Raw genomic sequence first — 25,553 nt, 5'->3', positions numbered from 1 at the left:
AAGATGAACTATGCAGCTGTTATTCTAATAAAACACAGACAACATCTAAGATTATATATATATATATATATATATATATATATATATATATATATATCAGGGAAAAGCTGAACGATGTGGCTCTGATCCCACCCACTGTGTGTGTGCCAGGGAAGCCCAGATTGCCAAGGTGCCAGATCTCAGTTCCCTCTATGGAGGGAGGCACTTCCCAGGAGGCTGTGTTGTAGATACCGAGGACCGAGAGACACAGCAGAGTAATCCTGAGAAGGACAGAACAGTGAAGAGCACCCTGCTCACGCCAGACTGGCTGCAAACGATAGTTTAGTACTATCTGGGGGCCAGGCCCTCAGAATCATAAGCCTGCTGCCACTTCCAGTTTGGTCACTCTGCTTTCTGGTAGCAGTTCCAGATGTGATCTCTCAGCTTCTTTCCTGTCCCTGTCACCATGCCTACTGCTACCCGCTCCCACGCTGTATCTGACATCAGCGGCTCTATCTAACCTTTGGGACTCTATGCCCAAGTAAATCCTTCCACCCCATTTGCTGCCCTTCCTCCCATAAGCTGTCCTGGTGTTTTGTCACAGTAAGAGACAAGTGACTAAGAAACTGGCCAGAAGTGAGGTCATTTCTAGTCTACTGTTTCCTTTTAGGAACTCTATGGCTTTGTGTTTTACTTTTACATCTTGGATGAATTTTTATTTATTTCTATTATACATTCCCCCTCACTTGTTCCCTCCCTCCATCCCTACCTTTTTGCCTGCTGCCATGTAAATATCTAGTTGTTCCAGAAAGACTTTCTTCAGTACAACAAGGTAGTGCATGCCTGTAATCACAGATTTGTCTCCAAGAAACAAGAGCGAAAGATGTGAGAAATAACTCACTTGCTTAGCATGTAAAACATCTTGGATTGCATTTCCAGCATTTATTTTTTTTTATTTTTAAAATGAATGTATTATCAATTAGTCAATATTTGACAGATGAAGACAGACAAATGCTTATGGACAAGGTACCAAGAGTTGTGTCTTGGGCTGGGTATGTGGTTTAGAGGGTAGGCTGCTTGCCTAGAAGGTACGTGGACCTGGTTCAGGGCCCATATTGCATAAACTGGGCACGAAGATACTCTACATCTGGAGATAGAGACAAGGGTATTAGAAATTCAAGGGCTGGTGAGATGGCTCAGCGGGTAAGAGCACCAACTGCTCTTCCAAAGGTTCAGAGTTCAAATCCCAGCAACCATATGGTGGCTCACAACCATCCGTAACAAGATCTGATGCCCTCTTCTGGAGTATCTGAAGTCAGCTACAGTGAGTGTACTTACATATAATAAATAAATAAATCTTTTTTTAAAAAAAAAAAAAGAAATTCAAGATCATCCTCTGCTACATAGGAAATTAGAAGCTAGCTAGTGAGACCCAGACAAAAGAAAGAAGAAGGAAGGAAGGAAGGAAGGAAGAAAGAAGACAAATGTGTGGAAAAAGAAAGGTGTCCTTAAACACCGTGTGACAGAGGGATCCTTTTCTTACAGCTCTAGTCTCAAACACTGACAGCATCAGGCACTGGGAGCATGTGGGTGGGACACCAGGGACACTCCCCCACTGCTGACAGGGCCAGCCACCTGCCAAACAATTTGACTTGAGAGAGGAAAGAGGCTGAACTTTTTTTTTTTTTTTTTTTTTTTTTTTAATTTTTAAATAAAAATTCAGCCTCAGCAGGCCGGGCTTGAATCCTCCCTGCTCTTGCCTTCGCCTGCCAAGCTCGGGATAACAAGCCTGTGCCAGCAAGCCTGACTCCGAACTTGCTGCTTTTGTTAGGCGCCCACTCCCACAAAAGCTAACCCACGGCTGCTATAGTGTACTCATTCACTATGGGGGTCACTGTGGAGGCCATAACCTCATGGGCACCCCCCTGCCCTCCATACTGTTGCTATGGCGACTACGTTCTAGCGGGGGGTGGGGGTGGGGTAGAGGAGGAATGGCAAGACCTCAGAAAGGAACCTTATAGTGATAGACTTAGAATAAAATACATTGGTTTTAAGATCCAGAGCAGGGGCAAGAAATGTGACACCCCTCCTCCCTTCTTGCTCCATAAAGAAGTCTTTTAGTGGGTATAAGCTTACCCCTAGTCCTGAGAACCCTAATTCTGGACTCACTGCCTAGCCTGAGACCCCAGTGCAGACAGGCATACTAACAAGTTCCAGCAAGGCGGGGAACGGAGAAAGTCAAGTGTCAGGTGATAAAGGACATCCGGTAAAGCCATCACTGTGTGTGCACAGTACTCAAGGGAGCTCCCCTGTCACTAGGAAGTTCCAGCCAGGGGCCTAGCAATCAGCCAGGCATTCGCTATCCCCCTTAGAGCTGCACTGTTTGGATACAGGCAGACCTCAACTGGGATTGTGGAGTTTTCTAGTTCTGTGAGACATTTCAGTATTTCTCTTTATTTTATATGCAGGCATGTTTTGCCTGTGTGCATAGATATATGCACCATGTGTATACACTTGGTGTCTGTGGAGCCAGAAGAAGGGTCCTCTGGAATTGGTGTTATAGACAGTTGAGAGTGACCATGTCAGTGCTGGGAACTGAACCTTGGTCTCCTGGAAGAGCAATGCTCTTAGCCACCAGGCCATCTCTCCAGGTTCACTAGGAATCACTTTAAATACTTGGGTGCTTTTGTCCTTTAATCTCAGCAGCCTGGTGTCTCGGAGTTACACACCTCTGGCTGGAAAAAGAGGCAAGACTGAGTGAAATCCGATAACGAGGTGAGTCACCATCTGCAGGACTCTCCCCCACCCACCATGTGTCCACGGCTCCTCCCCACACAGAGGGATGCATGGGGAAGAGGGGTGAAGAAGGTCCCACTCTCTGCAGTGACCTCAACTAGCAGCTGCTGCCCCATCACACTGAGCACTTAACAGTGGCTGCAGACACCTTGGGAGCCAGCATGCTTTGCCGACTGTTGGAGGTGACACACAGCCTCAAGTCAGGAAGCTATTCTTCAATTTCTAATAAAATCCCTGAAGCAGGGATGACGCACAGTAAATCAACTTTCAGCGTTTCCACACTCTGTGTAATCTGTTCAATTATCTGCTGGTGCTCCGTGCGTGTCCCCTCAGAGGATCAGCCAGGGCTGCAGGCACGCCAGCCCCTCCAGCAGTAGTTGGAGAGTGTGAGTCCAATGGCTGGTACACCTCGAGACTAGATCCACCAGCTAGGTTTGAGGAGGGTTTCAAGGAGGTTGGGAACCATGGTACAGTCCTCTGGCCTTAAATAGAGCTCTGTGCATGCCCAGCATCCTGAGAAAGATGCTCTGAGAATCCACCATGCCCCTGGGACTGTGGGAAAGCAGGGTCAAAATGAAATGTTGCTGCTACCTGGAGTGGCCATCTAGCAAGGAATGGGCAGCAGGTGCAGAGAGTACAAAAGGAAAGAAAAAGTACTCGAGGCACTCAGAAAGGGTCTGGTGAGCTTTCCTGAGGGGCCGTCATTAGAGTGCTATCACTTACATGACATAGACAATAGCTTAACCTCTCTCAACCTAGATAGGGGCTCCACCAGGGGAGGGAGATTCATGTGTTCTTAGGGCCACAGGAAAGTGGGGATGCTTCCCAGTTGCATTCTCACTCATCACCTGTGTTCCAGAGCCCCCTGTAATTCCAAAGGATATCTTTTCTCCAGTCTCTGCAAGCCTCTGTCCTCACCACAGCCGAGGTGCCGGCAGATGCATGGGCATTAGGGTCTCCTCAACTTTACAAGATTGACTGAGGACCCTTGAGAGCCTGAGGTCCATTCTGACTTGATTCTGTGGACCCTGGGGCCACCCAGATGGCATCCTATCAGCTAATGTCTCCTGGCTTGTTGTTGGAGGGCAGCATGGACTGGAAAATGGGGAATACAGAGATAAACTCATGACTGGGTGAGTTAACTGATGAAAGGGTGGGACATATGCATACATGCAAGCATTCATAGACTCAGGGATTGAAGGTCGATAAAATGATTGATGGCTGGTGCTTGAAGGCATGGATAGATGTCTGGTTGGAAGAAATAATGGATGGATGGATGGATGGATGGACATCTGAATGGGCAGACAGATGGATGGGTGGATGGATAGATAGATGAGATGAGATGGGATGGATGGATGGATGGATGGATGGATTGTTAGATAACATGAAGCTTAATTGTATGATGGATGGGCAGATGATGGGTGGATAGATAGTGATGGATGAGTTGCTACGTCAATAGATTGGTGGATGGAGGCCTAGGTACATGGGTAGATAGGAGGATAGGAGGAATGAGTAGGCAAATGTTAGACCAAAAAGTAGATGGATGGTAAGGGAGTGGATAGAGCAAGTGAATGGTGGGTTGTAGGATGGATAGAAGGATGGATAGGTGAGTGGATACTGTGATGGGTGGGTGAATGGATGGTGGGAGGAGTTGGTCCATGGTGAAGGTGTGGGTACACAAATAGGTGGGTGAATGGTAGGGGCGGAGGTTGGCGGGGATACGGATGATCTAGTGGGTGACTGTAAGTCACAGTTAGGGAAAGGGGATGGTACTGAGGTCTGGGGAAAGATTGCCAGGTGAAGGGGGAGTGCTTCGTTGTCAGAGACAGTTTTGTTATGAGGAAGAGGGACATCTGAGACATGTTCATCTGTTGTCCTGTTCATCAAACTGCACTGGGCAGGATGCTGGGTCGTAGGGATTGGGGAAGAAAGGTTTAGGGTTGAGTGGAAGTGACAGGCGAGTGAGTGTGCTTGTTGTGAACAGAAAGCTTGAGGGGGCCACTCCCTTTCCTAATGTCAGCATACAGACAGCTGCCAATAAGGGCTCAGTGTGGCCCTGCGAGCCTGCATTCTGAATAGCCTCAGCACCTGGCACAGACTGAGCTGGCACCTCTTTACCACCTCTGGGCAAGCCTGCCCATGCCTGAGCCTCAGCTTGGGAGCTCCTGCCTGGCTAGGGATCCCTGGGGACTTGGCAGACACTCCTGAAGCTGGGGAGTGGGAGGGGGAGGGGATTTTTTTTTTTTTTTTTTGTCAATCCCATTCAATTCTCACAGAGGTGGGATTGTTCTCCCATTTTGGGAGAAAGGGAAGATATTCGAGATGGAAGACTTTCCCCCCAAAGCTCACCCACCCAGCTGTGGAGCAGAAAGGCCAGATTTTGGTACCCAGGACAATCATCCTGGACCCCCTGCCCCTCCTACTAGACTATGTCCCTACTCAGCATGGATGTCCTGTCTCTGTTGCCAGGGTAACCTTCCCAGCCTAGCACTCACCCCCCCTGGAGCTTGACTCCTGCACCTGACATCATAATCTTCCGTGACATCTTAATCAGCTCCCTGGCAACCGCAACAACGGACTGCAATGGCATTAACACTCCCATGAGTCAGCAGGGTCCGGACAGGCCCACCTGCCCCCGCCTCTGCCTTATCCTGCCTGCCACCCTGACCTTTAGGGGAAGGAGAGGGGTCGGGGCTTGGTTTGGAATTCCAACAAGTCACTATTGCTCCCGAATCAAGGTTTGCTGAAGAATCCTGACAGATTTCAGCTTCCTCCGCTATAACACACGGGGCCATGATGACAGGTTCAGCAAACATGCCCTACCTGAGGAAGCCCTGGTGGAAGCAAGTGGGCACACCATTTCCCAAGACTGCAGCAGCATTACCCCCCCCCCCCCCGCAGCATGGGTATCCAAGAGGAGACACCTATGACTTGTTGTGGGTCCAACTGTGGGTCTCTTCCCCCAAGGGCCAAAGCCCGTTTCTGAAAGATGTGCCCTTCTTTAGAAGTCGGGTCCGTGGAAGTAGAACATTTAGGATGATGTCATGGAGTAGAGAGGTGCTTAATTCAGGACGACTGGTGCCCTTCCAAGACGAAACTTGGACACAGTCACAGAAGACACCATGGAAACAGGCAGGGGCTGGAGGGATACAAAGAAGAGCCAAAGGTTTCCAAGGACAGAGGCCACCCCTGAAGTCAAGAGAGGAAGATTGGTTGGACACGGAGTCTCAGATGGAGCACAGCCCTGCTGAAGCCTTGATTCAGATTGCTGGCCCCTGGGACTATGAAAAGACCAATTTCTGTTTGCTTGAAACTGTCTAGTTTGGGAACTCTTTCCCAGTTGCCCTGGAAGTCAAAGGCGTCTTAAACAGTATAGCTTCCGGGGCAGGAGAGATGGCTTAGCTCGTAAAGTGTGTAATACAAGCACATGGACCTGAGTTCTAGCCCCAGAACCTGGGTGAAGAAGTCACCTGTGGTGTCTATCCTTGTTATTCTAGTACTAGGGAGGGAGGCAGAGCCTGGCAGATTCCCAAGGCTCTGTGTCAGGCTAGCCTAGCCTACTGGGTGAGCTTCAGGCCAGGGATAGAATGTATCTGAAAAACATAGATGATTGGCTCCATAGCACCAACAGCCAAGGCTGACCTCCGGCAGGTGCGTGCACGTCGTGTGCATGTGTGTGTGTGTGTGTGTGTGTGTGTGTGTGTGTGTGTGTTTGTGCGCGTGCGTGCGTGTGTGCATGCACGCATGTGTGTGCATGTGTGTGTGTGTGTGTGTGCGCGCGCGCGTGTGTGCTGGGTGAGGGGTTGATGGTGGTCTGGCGAGGAGGCACACCGTGGATGCTGGGATTATGTATTCCCTAGCATAGTTACAAGCACTGACCTTCAGTTCTCACTGGCAGGCCCGATTCTGCCATTAGGGTCTGAGTACCGTAGAATGTGGGGGTTTCCGTGAAGGACCCAGCCCACATGTGCTTGGTGTGACTGGTGGAGGAACACAGGGTGCTCTGATGGCCCTTATAGCATCTTTCATTCCCTCTTCTTTTGTTCCCTGAGTCTGAGCAGCTAGGACTCCAAGCCACTTCTGTTGAGGTGCCGTGCACTTCCTATCAGAAGCTAACACCACCCTTTGCTCCTCTCCATGGCCTGCAGCCTCTCAGGCCCGTTAGCTCCTCAGTTGTGTAGGCTAATAAGGGATCCTGGACACATTCCAAAAGGTAGGGAGGCTCTAGGCTCAAAAGCGTCCCATCTATCCTCCAGCCTCACCACGGACGATACACTGAGATGACGTCTGAATGCCAGGCCAAAGCCACCTCCCATATTTGCCTTTCAAGATGGAGATGCAACAACACAACTCCCGTCCTTGCTCCTTGCCACACCAACCTCCGCAGGCCATGTCTCTGCCGCTACTCCTACCCTCACCCCCCTGTGTTGCCCTCTTACTCAGCCTAGCCTATCTCACTCTGTCAGACTCACTCCTCCCCAGCAGCTTCCTTAGAGAAACTGCCTGGCCTCTGTCCCAGCCATGAAGACACTCTCCCAAAGTTGTACCTGCATAGGATGCGATGGTGTTAGCCACAGCCAAGCAGGCAGCCTCTGGACCAGTTAGGACAGGAATGTGAAGGGACTCCCAGGCCATGACTCCCTTGAACATTTGCCCTTGTCTTAGTTTGGGTTTTACTGCTATGAACAGACACCGTGACCAAAGCAACTCTTATAAAGAACAACATTAAATTGGGGCTGGCTTACAGGTTCAGAGGTTCAGGCTATTATCCTCAGGGTGGAAACATGGCAGCATCCAGGCAGGCATGGTGCAGGAGGAGCTTGAGAGTTCTACATCTTCATCTGAAGGCTGCTAGGAGAATATTGACTTCCAGGCAGTTATGATGAGTGTCTTAAAGTGACACACCTACTTCACACCCACAGTGACACACCTACTTCAAGAAGGCTGCACCTACTTCAACAGGGTCACATGTTCCAATAGTGCCACTCCCTGGGCTGAGCATATACAAACCATCACAGACCTTTTACCAACAAGACCTGGGCACCTGGTCAGCTTGGAGGGTCACTGAGAGGCAGAGATCAATTCGGGTGGAATATCTAGATGTGCCAGAAAGATCCCAGACCTGAGGCTGCAGTGGTTAGCTAGCTCTTCTCAAAGAAAAAAAACCAGCCTTTTGGAAAGTCCATTGTCTTCTTAGAACAAACACCCAGATTGCTTCCTCAGTGCCCGCCAAGCCTTCTCTAGTTTATGCCTGCCTCACAGTGGGAAAAGGTAGGGAGACTTCATAGTCCTGCCTGCCTTGTCTGAAGAGAAAACAATCACCTTTAAGGACTGGCAACAACCCCAGAGTCAGTGTGTGGGGGACTGTAGGCAAGCATTTGAATAGATGCTCTTTATTGAGCACCTACTGTGTGCTGAGCTCTGTGCTAAGTAGGGAAACTGTCTAAGCCAAATGAAGATCCCCAGGGGACCAAAGCTCTACAGAGAGTGATAAATGATAGGCACTCAATGTCCGTGGCATCCACAAAACTAAAGCCGATGGAGGAGGGCTTGCTGGGGTGGATGTCTGTGTTCCAGAAGCTGAGGGAGGCCTTCTCTGAGAAGCAGTTCTGAAGAGCAGAGGCCCCAAAGGAAGTGAGGAGACTGGAGGCAGGTGGGGGGAGTTATGAGTGACAGTGGCAATGGAGGAAGAGGGGAGGTCAGTTAGGGAGGCTAGGACTGGGGGTGAGGAAACGTTTTTTTCAGAGGGCTGTTGCACACAGCCACAGCGCTGAAAGCACATCACGTGGGCTTCTGCCCTTAGCCATATCTGATAGGCGTTGCCTCAGATAAGCTGGTTTGGAGTAGCAGGTCAGAAGAGAACATACCCATCTTGCCTTGATTTACCCACCTCCCTGGATCCAGGAGTCCTCCTCTACCTCAGCTGGCACAGAGGTACCTGGCTAGCCCCATGTCACTGCTCTCAGAGGGCACTGGGGTTCCTGCCACCCAGCCTCAGCTAGTCTCCTGGGCTCAGCAACTTCCTCAGAGGACACAGAGCCTAAGGGGTCTAGACTGGGATCTGAACCCACGGCGAATCCTCTGCATGCTAAAGGTGGTTTCTCTCTCCTTTTCTTCTGACCCCATTTCCCTTCTTTCTCCTCTTATTCCCTTCCCCTCCCCCTGAGCCAGCATCTCTCCAAGGGCCTCCTTTACCTGGCAATCACACTCCAGGCCTGGCTCCAGTTACTGAAAACCCCGGGGGTCTGTTTAAACAAGTGTGTCTGAGCAGGAAAATCAAACAGACAGGGACCCTTTGGGGCCACCTCAGGACCACCCCAGGGACTACCGCCTGAACCAGATAAGGCCGGATCCACTTTCACTTAATTGGACTGTGGCCAGGGGCTCACCACTTGATCAGATTGGAGTCTCAGCTGGGATGATGGGCTGTGTCCCTCTCAGGTCAGGTGGGGTGTTCCTGTAGCCCTAGCAGGACAGAGAAGACAAAGGGGACCGTGGTACCCTAAAAGAGAGGACCCAGCTGGATCCTGCTTCTTGCTGACTTGAGAAAGCTGCTTTGAAACTACCTCTTCTCTCTTGCTTCTCTAGAAATACCCCAGACACTAAGGTACTGGCTTCTCTGGCTTGCCTGCCTAGAGACAGCTATGGGCCTGGATAAAAGGCACAGTCTAACTACTGGGGTTTCCTCCTCTCTGCAGGCAGATGGGCAGATGCCACAATACAGATTCAAGTTCGAAGAGTGAGCAGCCAAGAAGGGACAGCTTTAAAACATCATTCAAGAAATATTAGTTACCCGGTGGGTGGTGGCGGTACCCACCTTTAATCCCAGGCCTCAGGAGGCAGAGACAGGAGGACCTTTGTCGGGTCTACCTAGTAAGTTGCAGGACAAACAGAGCTATATAGTGAGACTCTGTCTCAAAAATTAAAAGAAGAAGAAAACGAAAAGAAAGAAAGCAATATTTGTGGGAGCTGGAGAGGTGGCTCAGGGCTAAGAGCACTTGTTCTTGCAGAAGACCCATGTTAAATTCCCAGCACCCACATGGCTGTTTAATAATTCCAGTTCCAGGATATTGGCGTTTACTTCTGATTTACTTGGTCACCAGGCACACACTTGGTTCACTGACACACATGCAGACAGAGCACTCACACGCATTGAAAATGGTTTAATCTAAAAATTAATAAAAGAAAGCAATATTTGGACACTGAGGATGTAGCTCAGTGGGCAGTGTTGGCCTAGCATTCAGGAAGCCCCAGCTTTTATCTCCAGCACAAACTGCACAACCTGCACAACCTGCACAAACCGTGAATGGAAGTACACACATACCTGTAACTCTAGCACTTGGGAGTTGGAAGCAGGAGGATCAGGATTTCAAGGTCTTCTTTGGCTACATAGTGAGGTGAGTTCAAGGCCAGCCTGGAATATTTGGTACCCTGTCACCAAGGAGTGTGTGTGTCACACACAAAGAGACAGATAGGTGACTTGACATGGTCCTGTACATATAATCACCCACGGAAGGGATTAAGGAAGGAGTGTTTAGGGTTTGAATCCAGTCTGGGGAAACAAAACAAAACAAAAATATTTTATTCTCATTCAAAAAGGCTGGCCCTGCTTTCTGGCCCTGACCCACCCAAATGCAGCAGGCACACATGGTAAGCATTCTAGGTCAGGGTTCTAGGCTGCTGAGGGACTCAGGTGGCCCTGAGGTTGCAATTTCTTAGAAGCCATTCTCTCATGCCTGTCTGGAGCCAAGGTCTGGTCTCAGGATTTGTTCAGGCACGCTGGGGGGTGGAGTGTTCTGTTGTTAGCAACCTGGCACAGACTAGAAAGTCCAGACCCCCAGGCCCCTGAGCCACTGTGAACAAGGGGACCACAGCAGGGGCCTCCGAAGTGGAGTGCACCCCTGTAGCGATGAACTCAAAACCCCTGGGGTGCAGGGAGACTGCTTGGGGTGTTTTGTCTTGAAGTTGCATTGACACGGTGAACTATTTAACTCCCCACCCCACCCCCACCCCGCCAGAGTGTGAATTAGGGATTAAAAACAGTCACTATTGAAACTGAATTAGTTAAAAACAAGTTAAGAATAGCATTGGCAATGGTGGTAACTATTATTTGCTTGCTTTTGTTTGTTTTGTTGTTTTTGAATCAGGATGTCACATATCCCAAATTGGTCTTGAATTCCGGACCCTCCTGCCTAATCCTGCAAGTGGGCTTCTTCACAGCCTCCAGAGAAAAAGACCTTCCCGTGCGATGCAAGCAGGCTACCGAGGTTTGATCATTTATCCAAGGTTCTTGGCTTTGAGGCTGGACTTGGGTCAAGATTTGAGCTCTGGAAGCTGGGAGGGGGTGGGACTTCACAGAGACTCGGGTCCCTCTTTGTGCACCAGAATTCGCTGAACTAGAGAACTCCCCACCCCTCTTCTGAAACAGCTCTCTTCAGGCTGGGGGAAGAACAATTTAACTGCGGCTGCTGGCTGTTGCAACTTCCCCAGGCTCCCTCCCACCTCTGCGTCTAGGTAGAGCTGGAAGGAGAACAGCCAGAGGCGCTGGAGGGCAGCTGCCCGGGACTCTGGTTTCTGGCTGCGCGGCTAGAAGGTTGGAGTCCTGCTTCAATCCAGGAGCGCCCGTTTTCCATCTGGAAAATGGTGCGAGCCTCTGAGGAATTATCTGTGGAAATTCACAAGAAAGCATCCAGCCGGTAGCAGGTGCTAGGTGGAAGCCAACCCCCTGTCACTCCTACTTCCAAGCATCCAGTTCTGCTCGGTCCGGGTCAGGGAGTCCAGCCTCCCAGGCGCCGTGAATCTGCTAGGGTCAGTGCCTCAGGGTACCACCCGTCTTTCAGTCGGCACTGAAATCTTCCCAGACTCTTAGGTCCCACAGAACTTCTGGCTTAGAGGGACAGGAGATGTCCCAGGTTTCTTGTGCTTTCCCAAGTTTGGATGAGCACAGGATTGTGTGAGCAGCGGCGGCGGGGGGGGGGGTGTTAGGGGGTAGGGTACAGGGGAGGTGGTAGTGTCAAATACCTGCATTTTTTAACAGGTTCTACCACTTTCTGGCTCAGAGACCTGAGGAAATGACTCCTGCTTGAACCTGGGTTTCTCTATCTATGGAAAATGGGGGGTGGGAGACAAAACTAAATGTCTAGTAAGCCTTCCCTGGTCACTCCACCCCAAACCTAAAAGAAGCTGAGCAGGATCACCAGAGAGCATCCCCCAGCTCTATCTACACCTCTGAAACCACTTCTGTGGGCTCGCCTGGGCAAAGCGAAAGTCACAAACACTTCCACCTTCCAGAGATGACTTAGACTAAACTACTCTTTCCGCAGAGCCGCCTCAAGTTGAGTCATGGGGTAGATGTGGAGGCTACAAGGACTTTCAGGGTAAGATAAGGGACTCACTCACTCCATCCTGCAGACCCCTGGGCTCCATTTTCTGTCTTTCCAAATTCCCTACTCAGTCACTATTGATTTTCTGACTGCTCATGGAGCGCTAGTGCCTGTAGCATTCGGGGAAGCGTCCAGCCACAGGTTCTTCTGGTTGACCCAAGAAGGCTCTGAGGAGGTCTGAAGAAAACCCTCACCAGATAGATCCAAGGATGGCAAAGACCCCGGGAGAGCTCTTTCTTTCCTGGACCCAGAAGTCTGGAGGGTAAAGCATAAGAGGATAGGCGTTGCCAGCAGGAGTGTGCATCTCAGAAAAGACAGCTGGAATCCAGGGCACGAGCCATCAACCTCTGCTGAAGACACTCTGCCTGCAGTCCTGTCAGTTTCTGGTCACCCTTGTCACCTTCCAAATGTTCTATAATCACCAGCTGTATTTTTAGCTAGGACCTTTGAGGCAGTCAGGTATGAATTTACCTGCTACACTATCATAGCCCTGTCACCTTCCTTTTGGGTCTCAAGGAGGACCCTGCAGGAAAGCACACGAGTTCCGTTCTGGAAATGGGGGTCCAGGAATATGGAAAATCCAGTAGATGGAAACCAAGCAGGAGAGAAGGAAAGGGATGGAAGACCCCAAAGAAAGGGCACTCTGTCGAGGAGGACGCCTGATGCTCTTCCGGAAGTCACTAGCTCCCCCCAGAAAGAACTAGCTGGGGTCAAATCAGTTTCTTGGAGACTTGAAGGGTGTGATTCATAGTGAATCACTCTGTGGGGGCGGGATGCAAGAGCTTTAAAGAAAGCAGAAGCTTGAGGGGAGGGGAGCCAACAACCAAGGGAGATAAGAAAGGAAGCTTGGGTCTCCATGGGGGGTCATGCCACCAGCTTAGAGACGTGGGGAACAGACACTCAGAGTCAGACTGGAAACAGGATACATACATATATACATACATACATATATATATATATATCATATATCATATATCATATATCATATATCATGGTTCACTAGGAGGAGAGAGGGAAGAAATTTGGGTCTCCCCTGTCCACTGGTCACAACAGTGAGTGTGCTAAATCTGTTCAATCCTATAAGCTTTCCTCCTACCCCGCCTGCTGAGTTGGTCCACGCCTCCCTAGGCTTCTCAGGAGCCTGACTCTAAGCCCTCCAGCATCCTTCATTTACCTTTCAATTCACTCAGCTCAAGTCTCTCGGGCTCTGAGTGCCACAGTCTGGCCCTGAACCCTTCCCAGTGCTCTTTGCATTAAAAAAGAATTCTTTATTTTAATGTGTTTATTTTAAATATTTTTAACATAAAAGTTTTGCCCGCGGGTGTGTAACTGCACGGTGTGTGTGTGTGTGTGTGTGTGTGTGTGTGTGTGTGTGTGTATGATTCCTGGGGAGGGTAGAAGGCTGTGATAGGTTTCCCTGGAACTGGGGATCCTGAGGGGAACTGAGCTGCCATATGGGTGCTGGGAACTAAACCTGGGTCCTCTGCCAAGTCATCCAGGGCTCTTAGCTACCGAGCCATCTCTCCAGCCCTTCCTCAAGCTTTTTCTCGAGGCTCCTAAGAACAAGAGCTGCTCCCTCCTTGCCCTCCCCGCCTGTCTCTGCCCAACTTCAAGCTGACAAACCAAATCTCAGAAAAAAATTAGGTCTGTAACTCAGGCTCGTTTACTTCTCAGACAGACGTAAGAGCCGGGACATTTGGTAAATTTGCGAGGAACCTCAACAGTGTCTCAGGCTTCTTATTAGGAAGGATCGAAGAGGATCGACAGAGAGATTAGTAGTTGCAGGATAGAAGATCCCTTTCCCGGACTGGGCGGGACTGGGGGCGGATCAATCCAGTATGGCAGCGGCACCCTTATACTTCAGTGCATTTTGGTTTTTGAAAGGGCCCAAGAGAGGCTGCTCTTGGGAATGAAAAAGGCCAGGCTGAAGAGTTTGGATGGTTCGGAGAAACCAGCAATCCCGCCTCTAGCTAGCTGTGTGACCTTTAGCTAGGCGCTTTTCCTCTCTGTTTTCCCCCTTTCATCCCCGGCCACCAAGCGTGTGTTTCCGAAATCCCAGAGTAAAAAAGATGGTTAGCTAAAGTTTTCAAAACTTCTGACCAGAGGCCTGACACCAAGTTTCTCCCAGGGAGTACGCCCGAGGCCATGGGTAAAAGCCGAGACCAGTGCTCGGTCGGCGGGCAGAGAGAGAGGGGAACTCGGGTACAGCGGTGGGCCGAGACGGAGTGGAGGACTTGGGTCCGGGCCCCTGGAGCCTTAGGGTCTGCCTGACATCTCCAGGCTTAAATAACCGTGCGCCTTTGTTATTCGTAGGCAGCAAAGTGGTTCGTTACGCCTGATTGGTCTAATTGCTTTGAAATGAGATATATTATCTATAATTATAGAGTCCTGGTAGGAGCCGGCAGGCCTCCGCTTTCATCTTCCCCAAGTGCGCCCTCAAGTCCCGATCGCATTAATTTGCGCCATTTGAAGAGGGAGCTCCCTCTTCAGCGGATCCTGGCCCCTCATCCCCAACCCCCACGAATTTAAAGACACAAGAAAGCCCGGCCAAGAAAGTGGGACCCTAAGCAAGTGGGGGATGGGCGGGAAAGAGCAAGAAGCCGCAGACTCTAGCTGCCAGTTCCTCAGGTGAATCCGCAGGACTGGGGCCCTTCCTCTGAAGTCAATGAGTTCGCAAGAAAGGGAAAAAGACCTTCCAGGAACGGTTCCTTTGAAGGCGCCAGTTCAGCGCTAAGGACTCCATCAGTTCGACTAGTCTTTGGAAATCCGAAGCATTTCTATTTTTAAAATCTTTATCGCCTCTGCATCTTCTGGAACTGAAGATTTTTCTAATTCTAAACTGTGGCGCTTGTCCTTGGAAAGCTTTGAAATCTTCCCTGAACGAGTGATTCCCGGGCAATTTCTCAAACATAACTTCTAGCCTCTTGCTCGAAGGCAGGGGTTAGAGACTCGGAGATGGCGGGGGGGGGGCCTCCGGAGGTTAGCAGATCCCAGAACGAGGCTTTCTGACCAACCATCAGACCCCACCCCCACCCAGGGACAAAATACCTCTTCTCTCTCCCTCCGCTGCCCTCCCGGTGATTGGTGAATCCCCACAAAAATAAATCGTTCCGGGTAATCGGTTTCCATAGCACATCCATTCTATTAAAGAGGACTGTTTGGGGCTAGCTAATTGCCGGCGGATCCCACTGAGCCGCACATTAAAAAAAAAAATGTATGCGGGGTTTCTGGACAGAGGCCACAAAAAGCACTGGAAAGGGGAGTGGGATGGGGGCGACAACGAACGCAGTACTGAAGGTCCAACTCTTAGGTTTTTCCAACCTAGGGGCAGATAGATACTCAAGTAGTAACAGTTGCCTTTAAAATTGAATTCCTCTACAAGTTGATTTTCTGCCGTGGGTGGGGGGAGAAAATATCTAGGAACCATATCGAAGCTATCATACAGCCCAGCTGTCCTATACTCTAGTCAAACAAGCATTTTGGGTTGCGGGGTAAAGGCCACCAAGGAGAATAGCGGCCCAGACATTGATCGCAGAACTAGTCTTTAGGATCTGAACCGGCAAAGTTAATTTATTCGAAGGCAGGCGAGATATAGGGTGCAGGAGACTAGGGGAGACCGAGCGAGGGGGAGGGGAGAAAAGTCGAGTAGGCTGCAAGCAGAGCGCCTGTCTCAGAGTTTTATCTGCCGCGGGCCAGCCCTGCCCTTGCCAGGCATGAATTACGGTCGGTTTTCTCCGCTGCCTGCAGCGACCGCGTCAGGATAGCAGCACCTCCGGTTAGCGCTGCCGCGAGATAACAGGCCCAGCCTGGGCTGTCAGCTCGCTTAACCCACTGGCCAGGAAATCCGCAAAGGCCAGGACAAAAACGAGCTCCGAGGTTGCCTGCTCTCATCGATCCCAAACGCATGCCTTTCCGTCTTCGGGAATGAGCCACACGGCTGGGGAACAGGGTTTTTGTTTAGTTTCTCAGACATCCTTCTCAGAGTTGGGGTGCATTTTCCTCCCCTGAGCAACCCTTGGGTAGAGCTTAGCAGGGGTCCGGTGCTCTGGAAGCCGTTGAGTCCCGTCCCTTGCGCTCTGCAGAAGCGCTCTTCTAGCCTTGCAACCTTTGCAACCCGCTAGCCTGCGCGCCGAATCCCTGCAGACCCAAATGCACACCGAACCCCAAAAAGAAGAGACAGTGGAGTTTGAGACCTACTCTAAAAGCCCAGGGGCCGAACGCAGGGCTCAGGGCTGCGGGCGCAGGCGTTTAGCTCCCTGGAGGCAGGGGCGCGACTTCAAGGGCCCCTGCGCTGGCTGCAGCCTTTGATCCGGCCGCCGCTGGCGCCTAAAAACAACATCCTCGTCTGCCTATTAGGCGCGCTGAGGGATCGTGACAGATTGTTTATCCCCGCAATTAGCGATGCAGCCCTTCTCAGGCCGCCCCCTCCCCGGCCTGAGGCGAGGCCTCTTTGCTCCAACTGCTGCACACTCCGTGAGTTCCGCTGGAGACCCCGGTGTGCCCCGGGGCCCCATTCTTGAGGTTCGAGGCCCCCTCAGTCCTAAAGCAGGAATTAAGACTCAGGGCCGGTACACGAGTCCCTGAAGTTGTCTGCACAGTTGCGTGTAACGTATTTTAGCCAATATGCACTTTTTTCCCCGGGAAAAAGATCGTAGCTACTTGGATTCTCTGATTGCTCCCAAAAGGAAATTATTTTAAGTTGGGGATCGAGGTGGAATAACTGAAAACCCTTACCTTTTGAAAAACACTCCTCGTACTAAAAACGCTACCCTAAAGCAAGGCATTTGGGAGATTTATTTCCACTTCTGTTTTAATCCGAGCACAGAGTGAAAATCGGCAAACGCTATAGAACGAGATGATCTAGCAACTGACTAATTAGTTCTTAAACTACAGAAGTTCTCCGTACCCTCTAGGCTTCGAGCTAGGGGTTCGGCCTAAACTGTCGCTTAGCTTTCGTTTGCAGGGCTTTAAAACGGGATGGCATGGCTTCTACTTCCTATACACATGGAACAAACCTCAGGGGACCCAGTACAGCGGGCGTCCAGCTGGGCCTAAATGAGCTTGAATCCCAAGCCCTACGCAGTGCCTCCTCACAGCCTCACAAACGTAAGAAATCCGGACATTTCACAGAAGCGAGTATTCCCGAACCCGCCCCAGGCCTTCCTATTTCTCCAGGCCCTGTGGGCAGATGTGAGACTCCGATCTCTCTGGCGTCCGCAGCCCGACCCCTCCCTCCAGACCCCGGACGCCGTCTGGGTAATAAAGTAATTCATTTTCCTTAATCTGGTCGCCCCTAATCTACAGCTTTTTATTGCGCCCAGTTAAAAGGCCAGGGAATTCGCTATCCCTCCGTGCTCGGATAATTACCCCTAAATGGCCACGGCAGCCCCTTGTGTTTCCTGGAGATTAGAGGCCGGCAGTCATCAATGCCCAGTCCCGGTGAGCCGCCAATCACCTCCTCCACCTCCCCCGGAGCCGCGAGCCTGGGCCCTGGGATAAGAGGCCATAAAAAGAAAAGCTCCCCCCAACCCCCCAACAGCCTATTCGAACCCAGTTTACAAGATCTTCTGTGATTCCCCCCCCAAAACTTTTCTTCTTTTTGTATCAGTCAAAACAACAACAACAACAACCACGTTTCCTTCGAAATCGGGCAAACAAAACTTCTTAAGCCTTGCACCAAAGATAGACCTCCAGGAACTACTTCTTTTTCCTACTACCCCACCCTCAAATGGACCTCCACTCTGCACCAGCGTAGACCCGCAGTTAGTAAAGTGGGATTGTTTTTGAGGATTCATTGTCTGAGGTCACGTTGAGGCCAGGTCGTCGTTTTATTGATGGGTTCTGTTGGTTTTACTTCAATCAATTCTTCATCCGAGGCATCCAGTGGCTCCTTTGACTAGTAGCAGTTCTCTGGGAGAGGTGTAACTTACTGGAGAAAAAGTACGTACGGGGAGGGGGTACGTGTTTGCATGAAAATCAAACTCATTTTCCAGATCATGTTACTTATTCCCTGTACCCACAGAGCCAATAGGACCCTGGCTTTCTTTGCTTAACTTTGTCCAGCAGTGGAGACATAGGCCCATTTTTACTCCGAGGTAAAAAATTGAAGATTGGAAGACATAAGACACTTAGGGCGGCTTTTTTTTTTTTTTTTTTTTTTTAAGAAATTAGTATCCCTTGCTACTCTGGCCAGTAACTATGATCATTCAAAGCAAACACCAAAAAAAAAAAAAAAATGTAAGTGGTCGAGAAAGGGAGTCCGAAGAGGGAAGGGGGACAGAAAGAAATAGCACAGACCATAAGAGAAACTGTGGAAAGAAAGTAGGCTATGGAGAGGAACAGAAGAAGTGGGTAAAGGATGGTGGAGGACAACTGGCAGAAGAGAAGGACTAGTAAAGAAAAGTCCCTCTGGAACTTGGTAGAATCCACATCCAGGGGTGTGAGGGCCCAGCCGGACCCATGCCCACCCGACTTAGCTAGGCGGAAAGGCTCCCCAGGTACCTCCGGCTCTGTCCCGCCTGTGCCGGTCCGGCCCTTCCCGGAGCGCCCCCAGGCCGAGCGCGCCTCGGGGCACGAGCACGGCCCAATGGTTCTCTCCGGGCCCGCCCCCTCGCGCTCTGATTGGCCGCTGCCGCGCTGGCCTTGCCTTATTAACAAGTTCTCAGGGGAGCGGCGGCGGACCCGGAGCCGGCGAGTGCGCCCGGGGACTCGGCCTGCGCGGCGCAGGGATCCAGGCCCAGCTCGCTCGAGTTGGCCTTCTAGGGAAGCCTCCGGAGGCTCGCGCGCGAGAGCCGGCCGGGCCAGGAACCCGGGAGCTCACAGAAGCCGGTCGCACTCCCAGCCCGCCCGAAACCCATGATCCAGGGCTGGCCCGAGCTGCGGCTGGAGGGGGGGTCCGTCTCTGCATGGCCCCGGCTGCTGCTATGACTTCTTTGCCACTCGGTGTCAAAGTGGAGGACTCCGCCTTCGCCAAGCCTGCTGGGGGAGGCGCTGGCCAGGCCCCCGGGGCTGCTGCGGCCACCGCAACCGCCATGGGCACAGATGAGGAGGGGGCTAAGCCCAAAGTGCCCGCTTCACTCCTACCCTTCAGCGTGGAGGCCCTCATGGCCGATCACAGGAAACCCGGGGCCAAGGAGAGCGTCCTTGTGGCCTCCGAAGGGGCTCAGGCAGCGGGTGGCTCGGTGCAGCACTTGGGCACCCGGCCCGGGTCTCTGGGCGCCCCGGATGCGCCCTCCTCGCCGCGGCCTCTCGGCCATTTCTCAGTCGGAGGACTCCTCAAGCTGCCAGAAGATGCTCTGGTGAAGGCCGAAAGCCCCGAGAAGCTGGATCGGACCCCGTGGATGCAGAGTCCCCGCTTCTCCCCGCCCCCAGCCAGTAAGTAAGACCTGGATGGAGAGCGAAGGGGCCAAGAGGGGGTGTGGGGCCCGAGGGCGCCAGGCCGCGCGCCGGCGCCGGCCTGTCTCGGGCGTCGGCGTACCTGCAACTGGGTACCTGGAGGCCGTGCAGAGGTTGCGTTGGCGGGAAGACCGCCTTTGAGCCTCTTCCCACTCCCACCCAGGAAGAGAGCTAGAGGCCTAAAGCAGGCAAAGCTTAGTTCGCGCTCATTGCCTTGGCGCAGTGCCTTCGAGCCTGTCAGTTCACTTGGAGCACGCGGATGTCTGTGGACCCTCTTATAGTCAGGACACCGGGGGTGCCCTACTTCTCCACCTGACCCTAAACTCAGTTATTTTGCACCTCAACTTGGATGGGCGCAGCGGCCAGTACATCCTAGCTCTGCGGAGTTTCACTTTCTACTGGTAGACGGCTGTAACCTCGCGCTCCCCTTTTAAAGAATCTCTCAAAGGGTTCCGGAACTCGGCAAAACTCCTGCCCCACCGCGCATCTAATTCTAAGCAGAAACTTGGTGTTTTGGGAGGGTGGATGATTTAGCAAGAGGAATCGCGGACTAGTGAGGGTGGTGGTGGTGGTGGTGGTGGTGGTGGTGGTGGTGGTGGTGGTGGTGGTGGTGGAAACNATGGTGATGGTGACACTGGTAAGGCTGATAACAGCAATAGTGAAACATCAACAAATAGTCACATAGTCATAGTACGCGGACTAGTGAGGGTGGTGGTGGTGGTGGTGGTGGTGGTGGTGGTGGTGGTGGTGGTGGTGGTGGTGGAAACAACAAGACAGCCCAAAGAGCTCCTTATTAACCGCTTTGCTATAGTGTCCGAATGTTTTGGACCAGGTTTCCAAAGCGGACCCAGCAGACAGCGACATGTTCCAGAATAGTCCTAGGTCCTTGCGGCCCTTAGGCTTCCTTTCCCCAGCGAACCCGTTCGAAGATATTTCAGGAGCACGGGAAATTCCCAAGTTTTCCTCGTTTCCTCCGATTATTTCGCACTACATAATAGCGTTGCAAATTCAATGGCGCGATGCTGAGGAACGATTTTTATCTGGGGATTAAACGTCTTTGAAAAGACAGCCCCTCCCAGGGCCTAACGCTTGTGGAAGGTGGCCCAGAGCCGGGCTTGTTGCTGCTGACCAAAGTGACATTTCCCCCATGAACCCTCCCTTCTCTTGGGCGGCCTGGCGGAAAACGACTCTGGGGCCAACTTCTTCCCGGACTTGCCGTGGCCTGAGCTGGGAAAGAAGTGGGGATGCTAACTGGAGATTTCGTTTGACTCACATCCTGGTGGTCTGAGGGTCCAAAGGATTATTATTTTATCAGAGCTTTTAAAAAAAAGCATAGTTAGGCAACACCCAAAGATGTTCTCAATAACCAAGTGGGGGTGGGGGTGGGGAATGTGCGGTTGAGGTTTGCTTTATCCTGTAATGGTTTTGTTAGGCATAGCAGGACTGAAACCCGGCCCCCTAACTAGGCCTGCCCAGCACACCGTGTAAGCACTTTGTTGGAGATTTAAGCTTTACTCAGGAAACTGAAAGAAAAGGCAGGTGGGCGGAACCAGTCTCATCAAACTGAGGACCCTGCCCCCCAACTCCCGATACACCTAGAACCCAGGTGCTGAGGTTCGGAGAGGTTGTAGGGGAAACAGGGCAACTGAAATGGCAGATGCCTACATAAACAGCCCCATACATATTTTAGAATTGTCACAGTGTGACCTCTCTAATTCGACCCTAGTGCCCAGTAGAAACATGTTTGATAGAAAGTGTGGCATTTCAGAGTCCATTCTATGCGATGCAAAGGCCTAGCCCCAACGCGACTCATTTGCCGGGCACAAATACAAATCTACAGTATGAAACCTGGGTGACCTTGGGCTGGGCAAAGGGCCCCTGAGTGTTTTATGACACCCCCTCCCCTTAGCCTTCATCTTTCCACTGTTAGAGGCGCAGAAGAGGCACCTGGTGAGGAAGGCTTGACTTTAAGGTAGGTTGGCATTGTCGCTGCCCAACTGTATTCCAGCGATGAACATGCTTAGATTTCATCTAGCATTTTAGCAGGCAAGAGATACTATTTCTCAAGTGCACAGCATAGACGCGTCTGAACGAAATTAATGCCCAGAATGGATTTTGTTCCTTAGTAAAACACTCCTTCAAGACTCTCTTAACTCCTTGCTTTTTTTTTCCCCCTCTCCTGGCCCCCTAGGACGGCTGAGTCCCCCGGCCTGCACCCTACGCAAGCACAAGACTAACCGCAAGCCCAGGACGCCTTTCACCACGGCTCAGCTGCTGGCTCTGGAGCGCAAGTTCCGCCAGAAGCAGTACCTGTCTATTGCCGAGCGCGCCGAGTTCTCCAGCTCGCTCAGCCTCACCGAGACCCAGGTGAAGATCTGGTTCCAGAACCGCCGCGCTAAAGCCAAGAGACTGCAGGAGGCGGAGCTGGAGAAGCTGAAGATGGCCGCTAAGCCCATGTTGCCGCCTGCTGCCTTCGGCCTCTCCTTTCCTCTTGGCGGTCCTGCAGCGGTGGCTGCAGCTGCGGGCGCCTCACTCTACAGTGCCTCTGGTCCTTTCCAGCGCGCCGCGCTGCCTGTAGCGCCGGTGGGACTCTACACCGCCCATGTAGGGTACAGCATGTACCACCTGACTTAGGTGGGTCCAGAGTCACCTCCCTGTGGTGCCATCCCCTCCCCAGCCACCTCTTCGAGCAGCGGAAGTCCTTCCTAGGAAGCTCTGCTGCCCTACACCATATGGTCCCTTCTCTTAAATCCCTTGCTACACAATTCCTCTTGGTTATCGCTTCCTAAACCTCCTTCTCCCTCGCCAGACCCCTTCTGGGAAGAAAAAGAGTGGTCGGAAGTGTCTAGGTTTTTCGAGAAAAATCTAGATTTACATGCGCAAGTTATACTTGTGGAAACTAAGGGTGCAGAGGCCAAGAGATTTATCCGTGGTCCCCAGCAGAATTAAGAGGCTGAAGGAGACCAGAGGCCAAAAGGACTAGAGGCCATGAGACTCCCATCAGCTGCTTCCGGTCCTGAAACCAGGCAGGACTTGCACAGAGAAATTGCTATTTGGTGCTTCAAGAGATGAGACCAGCCCTATAGGAAACAAGGAGCCCAGCTCCTTCCACTGCAAACTCCAAGCGCTTTGGCAGTAGAGCATTGCTCTGAGGGGGCAGGGCGCATGGTGGTGCTTCATGAAGGTAGGTTGAAGAGACTCCCAGGACCAGAAAAAAATAAGTAAAAATAAAACAAAATCTGTTTCTATTTAACAGTACATTTTCGTGGCTCTCAAGCATCCCTTTTGAAGGGATTGTGTGTACTATGTAATATACTGTATATTTGAAATTTTATTATCATTTATATTATAGCTATATTTGTTAAATAAATTAATTTTAAGCTACAAGAAACGATGTCTGCGGGTTTAGTTGTGTGTTTTATTGTTCCTTCTTTCTCTTCACACATACAATTGCATTCCCGTCTGGTGATAGTTTTACGCTAGCAACTTTCCGCAGTGACAGGAAGATGTACAGCCACCATCTTTTGGGCACACAGGAGAGATTTGCATTATTAACACAGTCAAATGGAGAATTGGAGCAATTACCTAGGATAATTAGGCTCAATTTTCCAATTCACTTTAAGCTGAAATCGACACTTGCTCTTTCTACCAACGACCCACTCTTCCCCCCCACCCCACCCCTTTTAAACTGTCTATGAAAACGAAGTGACTTGGCTCAAATGGTTTGATGACTGTCAACAGCTAATCCAGACAGTTCCTATCCCCTCAAACCTGTTTTTCCTACTGAAGGGGTGGAGGTGGGGGGCTGGGCTAAATCTTCTAAACAGTCACCAGTGTGGACACAGTGTATGAAGTGTCATTCTAAGCTACTTAAAGAGCTTTGCGAAGCTAGCCCAGCCTAGCTACATGGAAGAGTACAGAAAACCTGGGGCTACCCTGTGCCTGGGCCCTGCTCTCCTGCCCTCATAAACTGGGTTTTTCTTTTTATGTCGTCAAGTTCAGGCTTCCAAGAAAAACATATTTGAGTAAGTGCAAGTTTAATGTTTGGGGGAAAACTCTGCAACGATATGAAAGACAGAAAATTACCCACCCTTTGGTCAATAAAGGCTACTATGTACCCCCACTCCCCTCTTCTCTTTCTTGTGTACCAAACCTCCCCCTTAGGTCTCATCAAATCTAGGTGCTCCCCCATCATCAGCATCTGTCTGGCAGAAGATTGAATATCCAAATGTAACAGAGCTCTGGGCAACCTGGTCCAGAGTTGTCAAGAGGGGGAACCCAGACCCCTACTACCTTGGACTTGGGAGGTGTGAAGGTCTCCAGAATTAAAACATAGACTTTGTGTCTGCTCCCAAGGCTCAGATTGGCCTGGGAATTTCATGAGAGACTAAAGCTTCCTGTAGGCTTGGAGGGGTTCTGCACTGGCTCCAAGCAGTTCCAGAGGTACCTTGGTCTTGGGTCCTTCAGCCTGCTGTACCTGGAGTTAAGGCTCTGTTTCTCTGGCTATTTGTCACACCCTCCTCCCTAAAAGAAGAAGCAGCTTGTCACTGGATCTTGGTTCTACTACTGGGACAGTCCGGAGGATTCAGGAAGTGACCCTCAGTCTCTGGGCCTCTGGAAGCAAATCTAGGACCTGGGTCATGATGGAATAGCCACCCCTACAAGGTTGGGACCCCCGCACCACATACTCTGTAGAGGCACTTGGAAGCTTAGATGTGCATCCTTCATGCTGTCAGCCACACAGATTAAGCAGTTTTAGGGACAGCCTTGTACAGCACACTCCGACCCGGTGACATCCTGGGTTCCTTTCTAGAAAGGGCCAGGAGACTGTAATACAGAGCAGTTTCTTTGTGGGTCTCAGTGGATCCCTGGTCTAGCCTGCCTCGGAGCCTCTGTGACCTTTTCATATGCAGGCAAGGTCATGCTATCTTGCTGTTCTTCGGTTTTCTCACCGGGGAAAGGGGCTGAGAATCCTCTTTATCCTCTGTTAGAATTTGGGGAATGTGTTAACCAGCACTGGATACTGCAGAATATTCCCGGCCGACTGCGTTTGCAACTGGCGCTGTATTCTCAGCGCGCACAAGTCTTTTTCCTCACTCAGAATTAGAGCAATGGCGGGGTAGGATTCTGTGTCTCCTCCGGCCCAGGTTCCGGGGCCTCCTGCCTCCTCTGAGTTTAGCAATTTAGGGTCGAGGCAAATTTAGAGCAACATAATTGCTGTAATGAGCAACGGTTCGCGTTCTGCAGACGCGCGGTGGCTCCAGCTAGGCGGTAGCTGCAGGCGAGGCGGGCGCGCCTCCTCTTCCCCCTCTCGAGCCTCCCTGGGACCCCCGCCCGCAATCGCCTTGGCCTTTCGAGGCAGTGTGGGGCTGGGGTTTCCTTCCAGTACTGGGCCCGTTCATTTTTCTGTTTAATATTTTTCTTTCAGCAGCCCTTTCTTTGCCCCATTTCTCATTTCCCAATTCTCTTTCTAGACCCGGCGTGTACACAGAAAGTGCTCAATAGGTGTTTGCTGTATCTGAGCAGCCAGCCACTGGTTTGACGTCCAGATTTGGAAGCGGCTGTAAACACAGTGAGGCAGAAATTTGCGGCCGGGTGGTGGATTCCGCTTCTTAATGTCGGTTCCGTAACTGGGGTTCCTTGTCTATTCAAGCGAAAGCGATGTCTACAGCGGGCCCTTGGCTTGGTCCTTTGCGGAATCAATATTCTGATCTATCTAAGGAGTGGTCTCGATCACAGGGGGCGGGGGAGGGCACTGGGTCACCATCTAGGGCACTGGCGGGCTGTGGTAGAACAGTCTGTTGTTGGAATCTGCTGTGTTGAGCACGTTACTTGTGCGTGCAGGCTGTGTCTCTCCTTCGCTCAAACCCAGATTTCTACAGCTTTTTTGGGGGACTCCCGTGGCCCAGAGAGGTGGCGGGATACACAGCTAATGAAGGGACAGAATAGGGATTAGATCTGATTTCACTTGGGACCTACGTGTTCCTGAGCCCAAGCCTC

The 25,553-nt window shown here is 51.3% G+C and overlaps 1 protein-coding gene across 2 annotated transcripts; it reads left to right on the top strand.

Moving 5' to 3' along the window:
* The first annotated feature begins 18,838 nt into the window (after positions 1-18,838).
* Msx1 (msh homeobox 1) lies at positions 18,839-22,781 on the top strand. Of its 2 annotated transcripts, none has more exons than XM_021210738.1 (2): positions 18,839-19,532; positions 21,745-22,781. In XM_021210738.1, exons 1-2 carry the CDS (start codon positions 19,064-19,066, stop codon positions 22,185-22,187), a joined length of 912 nt encoding a protein of 303 aa, XP_021066397.1. In that variant the 5' UTR covers positions 18,839-19,063; the 3' UTR covers positions 22,188-22,781. The 2 variants fall into 2 exon arrangements, with proteins under 2 accessions (XP_021066397.1, XP_021066396.1); XM_021210737.2 differs by having other exon boundaries at positions 18,854-19,532; positions 21,736-22,261.
* Positions 22,782-25,553: the final 2,772 nt, after the last annotated feature.

Source organism: Mus pahari, chromosome 13 (assembly GCF_900095145.1).
Source record: "Mus pahari chromosome 13, PAHARI_EIJ_v1.1, whole genome shotgun sequence".
NCBI classification, from domain to species: Eukaryota; Metazoa; Chordata; class Mammalia; order Rodentia; family Muridae; genus Mus; species Mus pahari.
This window is presented reverse-complemented; position numbering and strand designations above follow the sequence as displayed.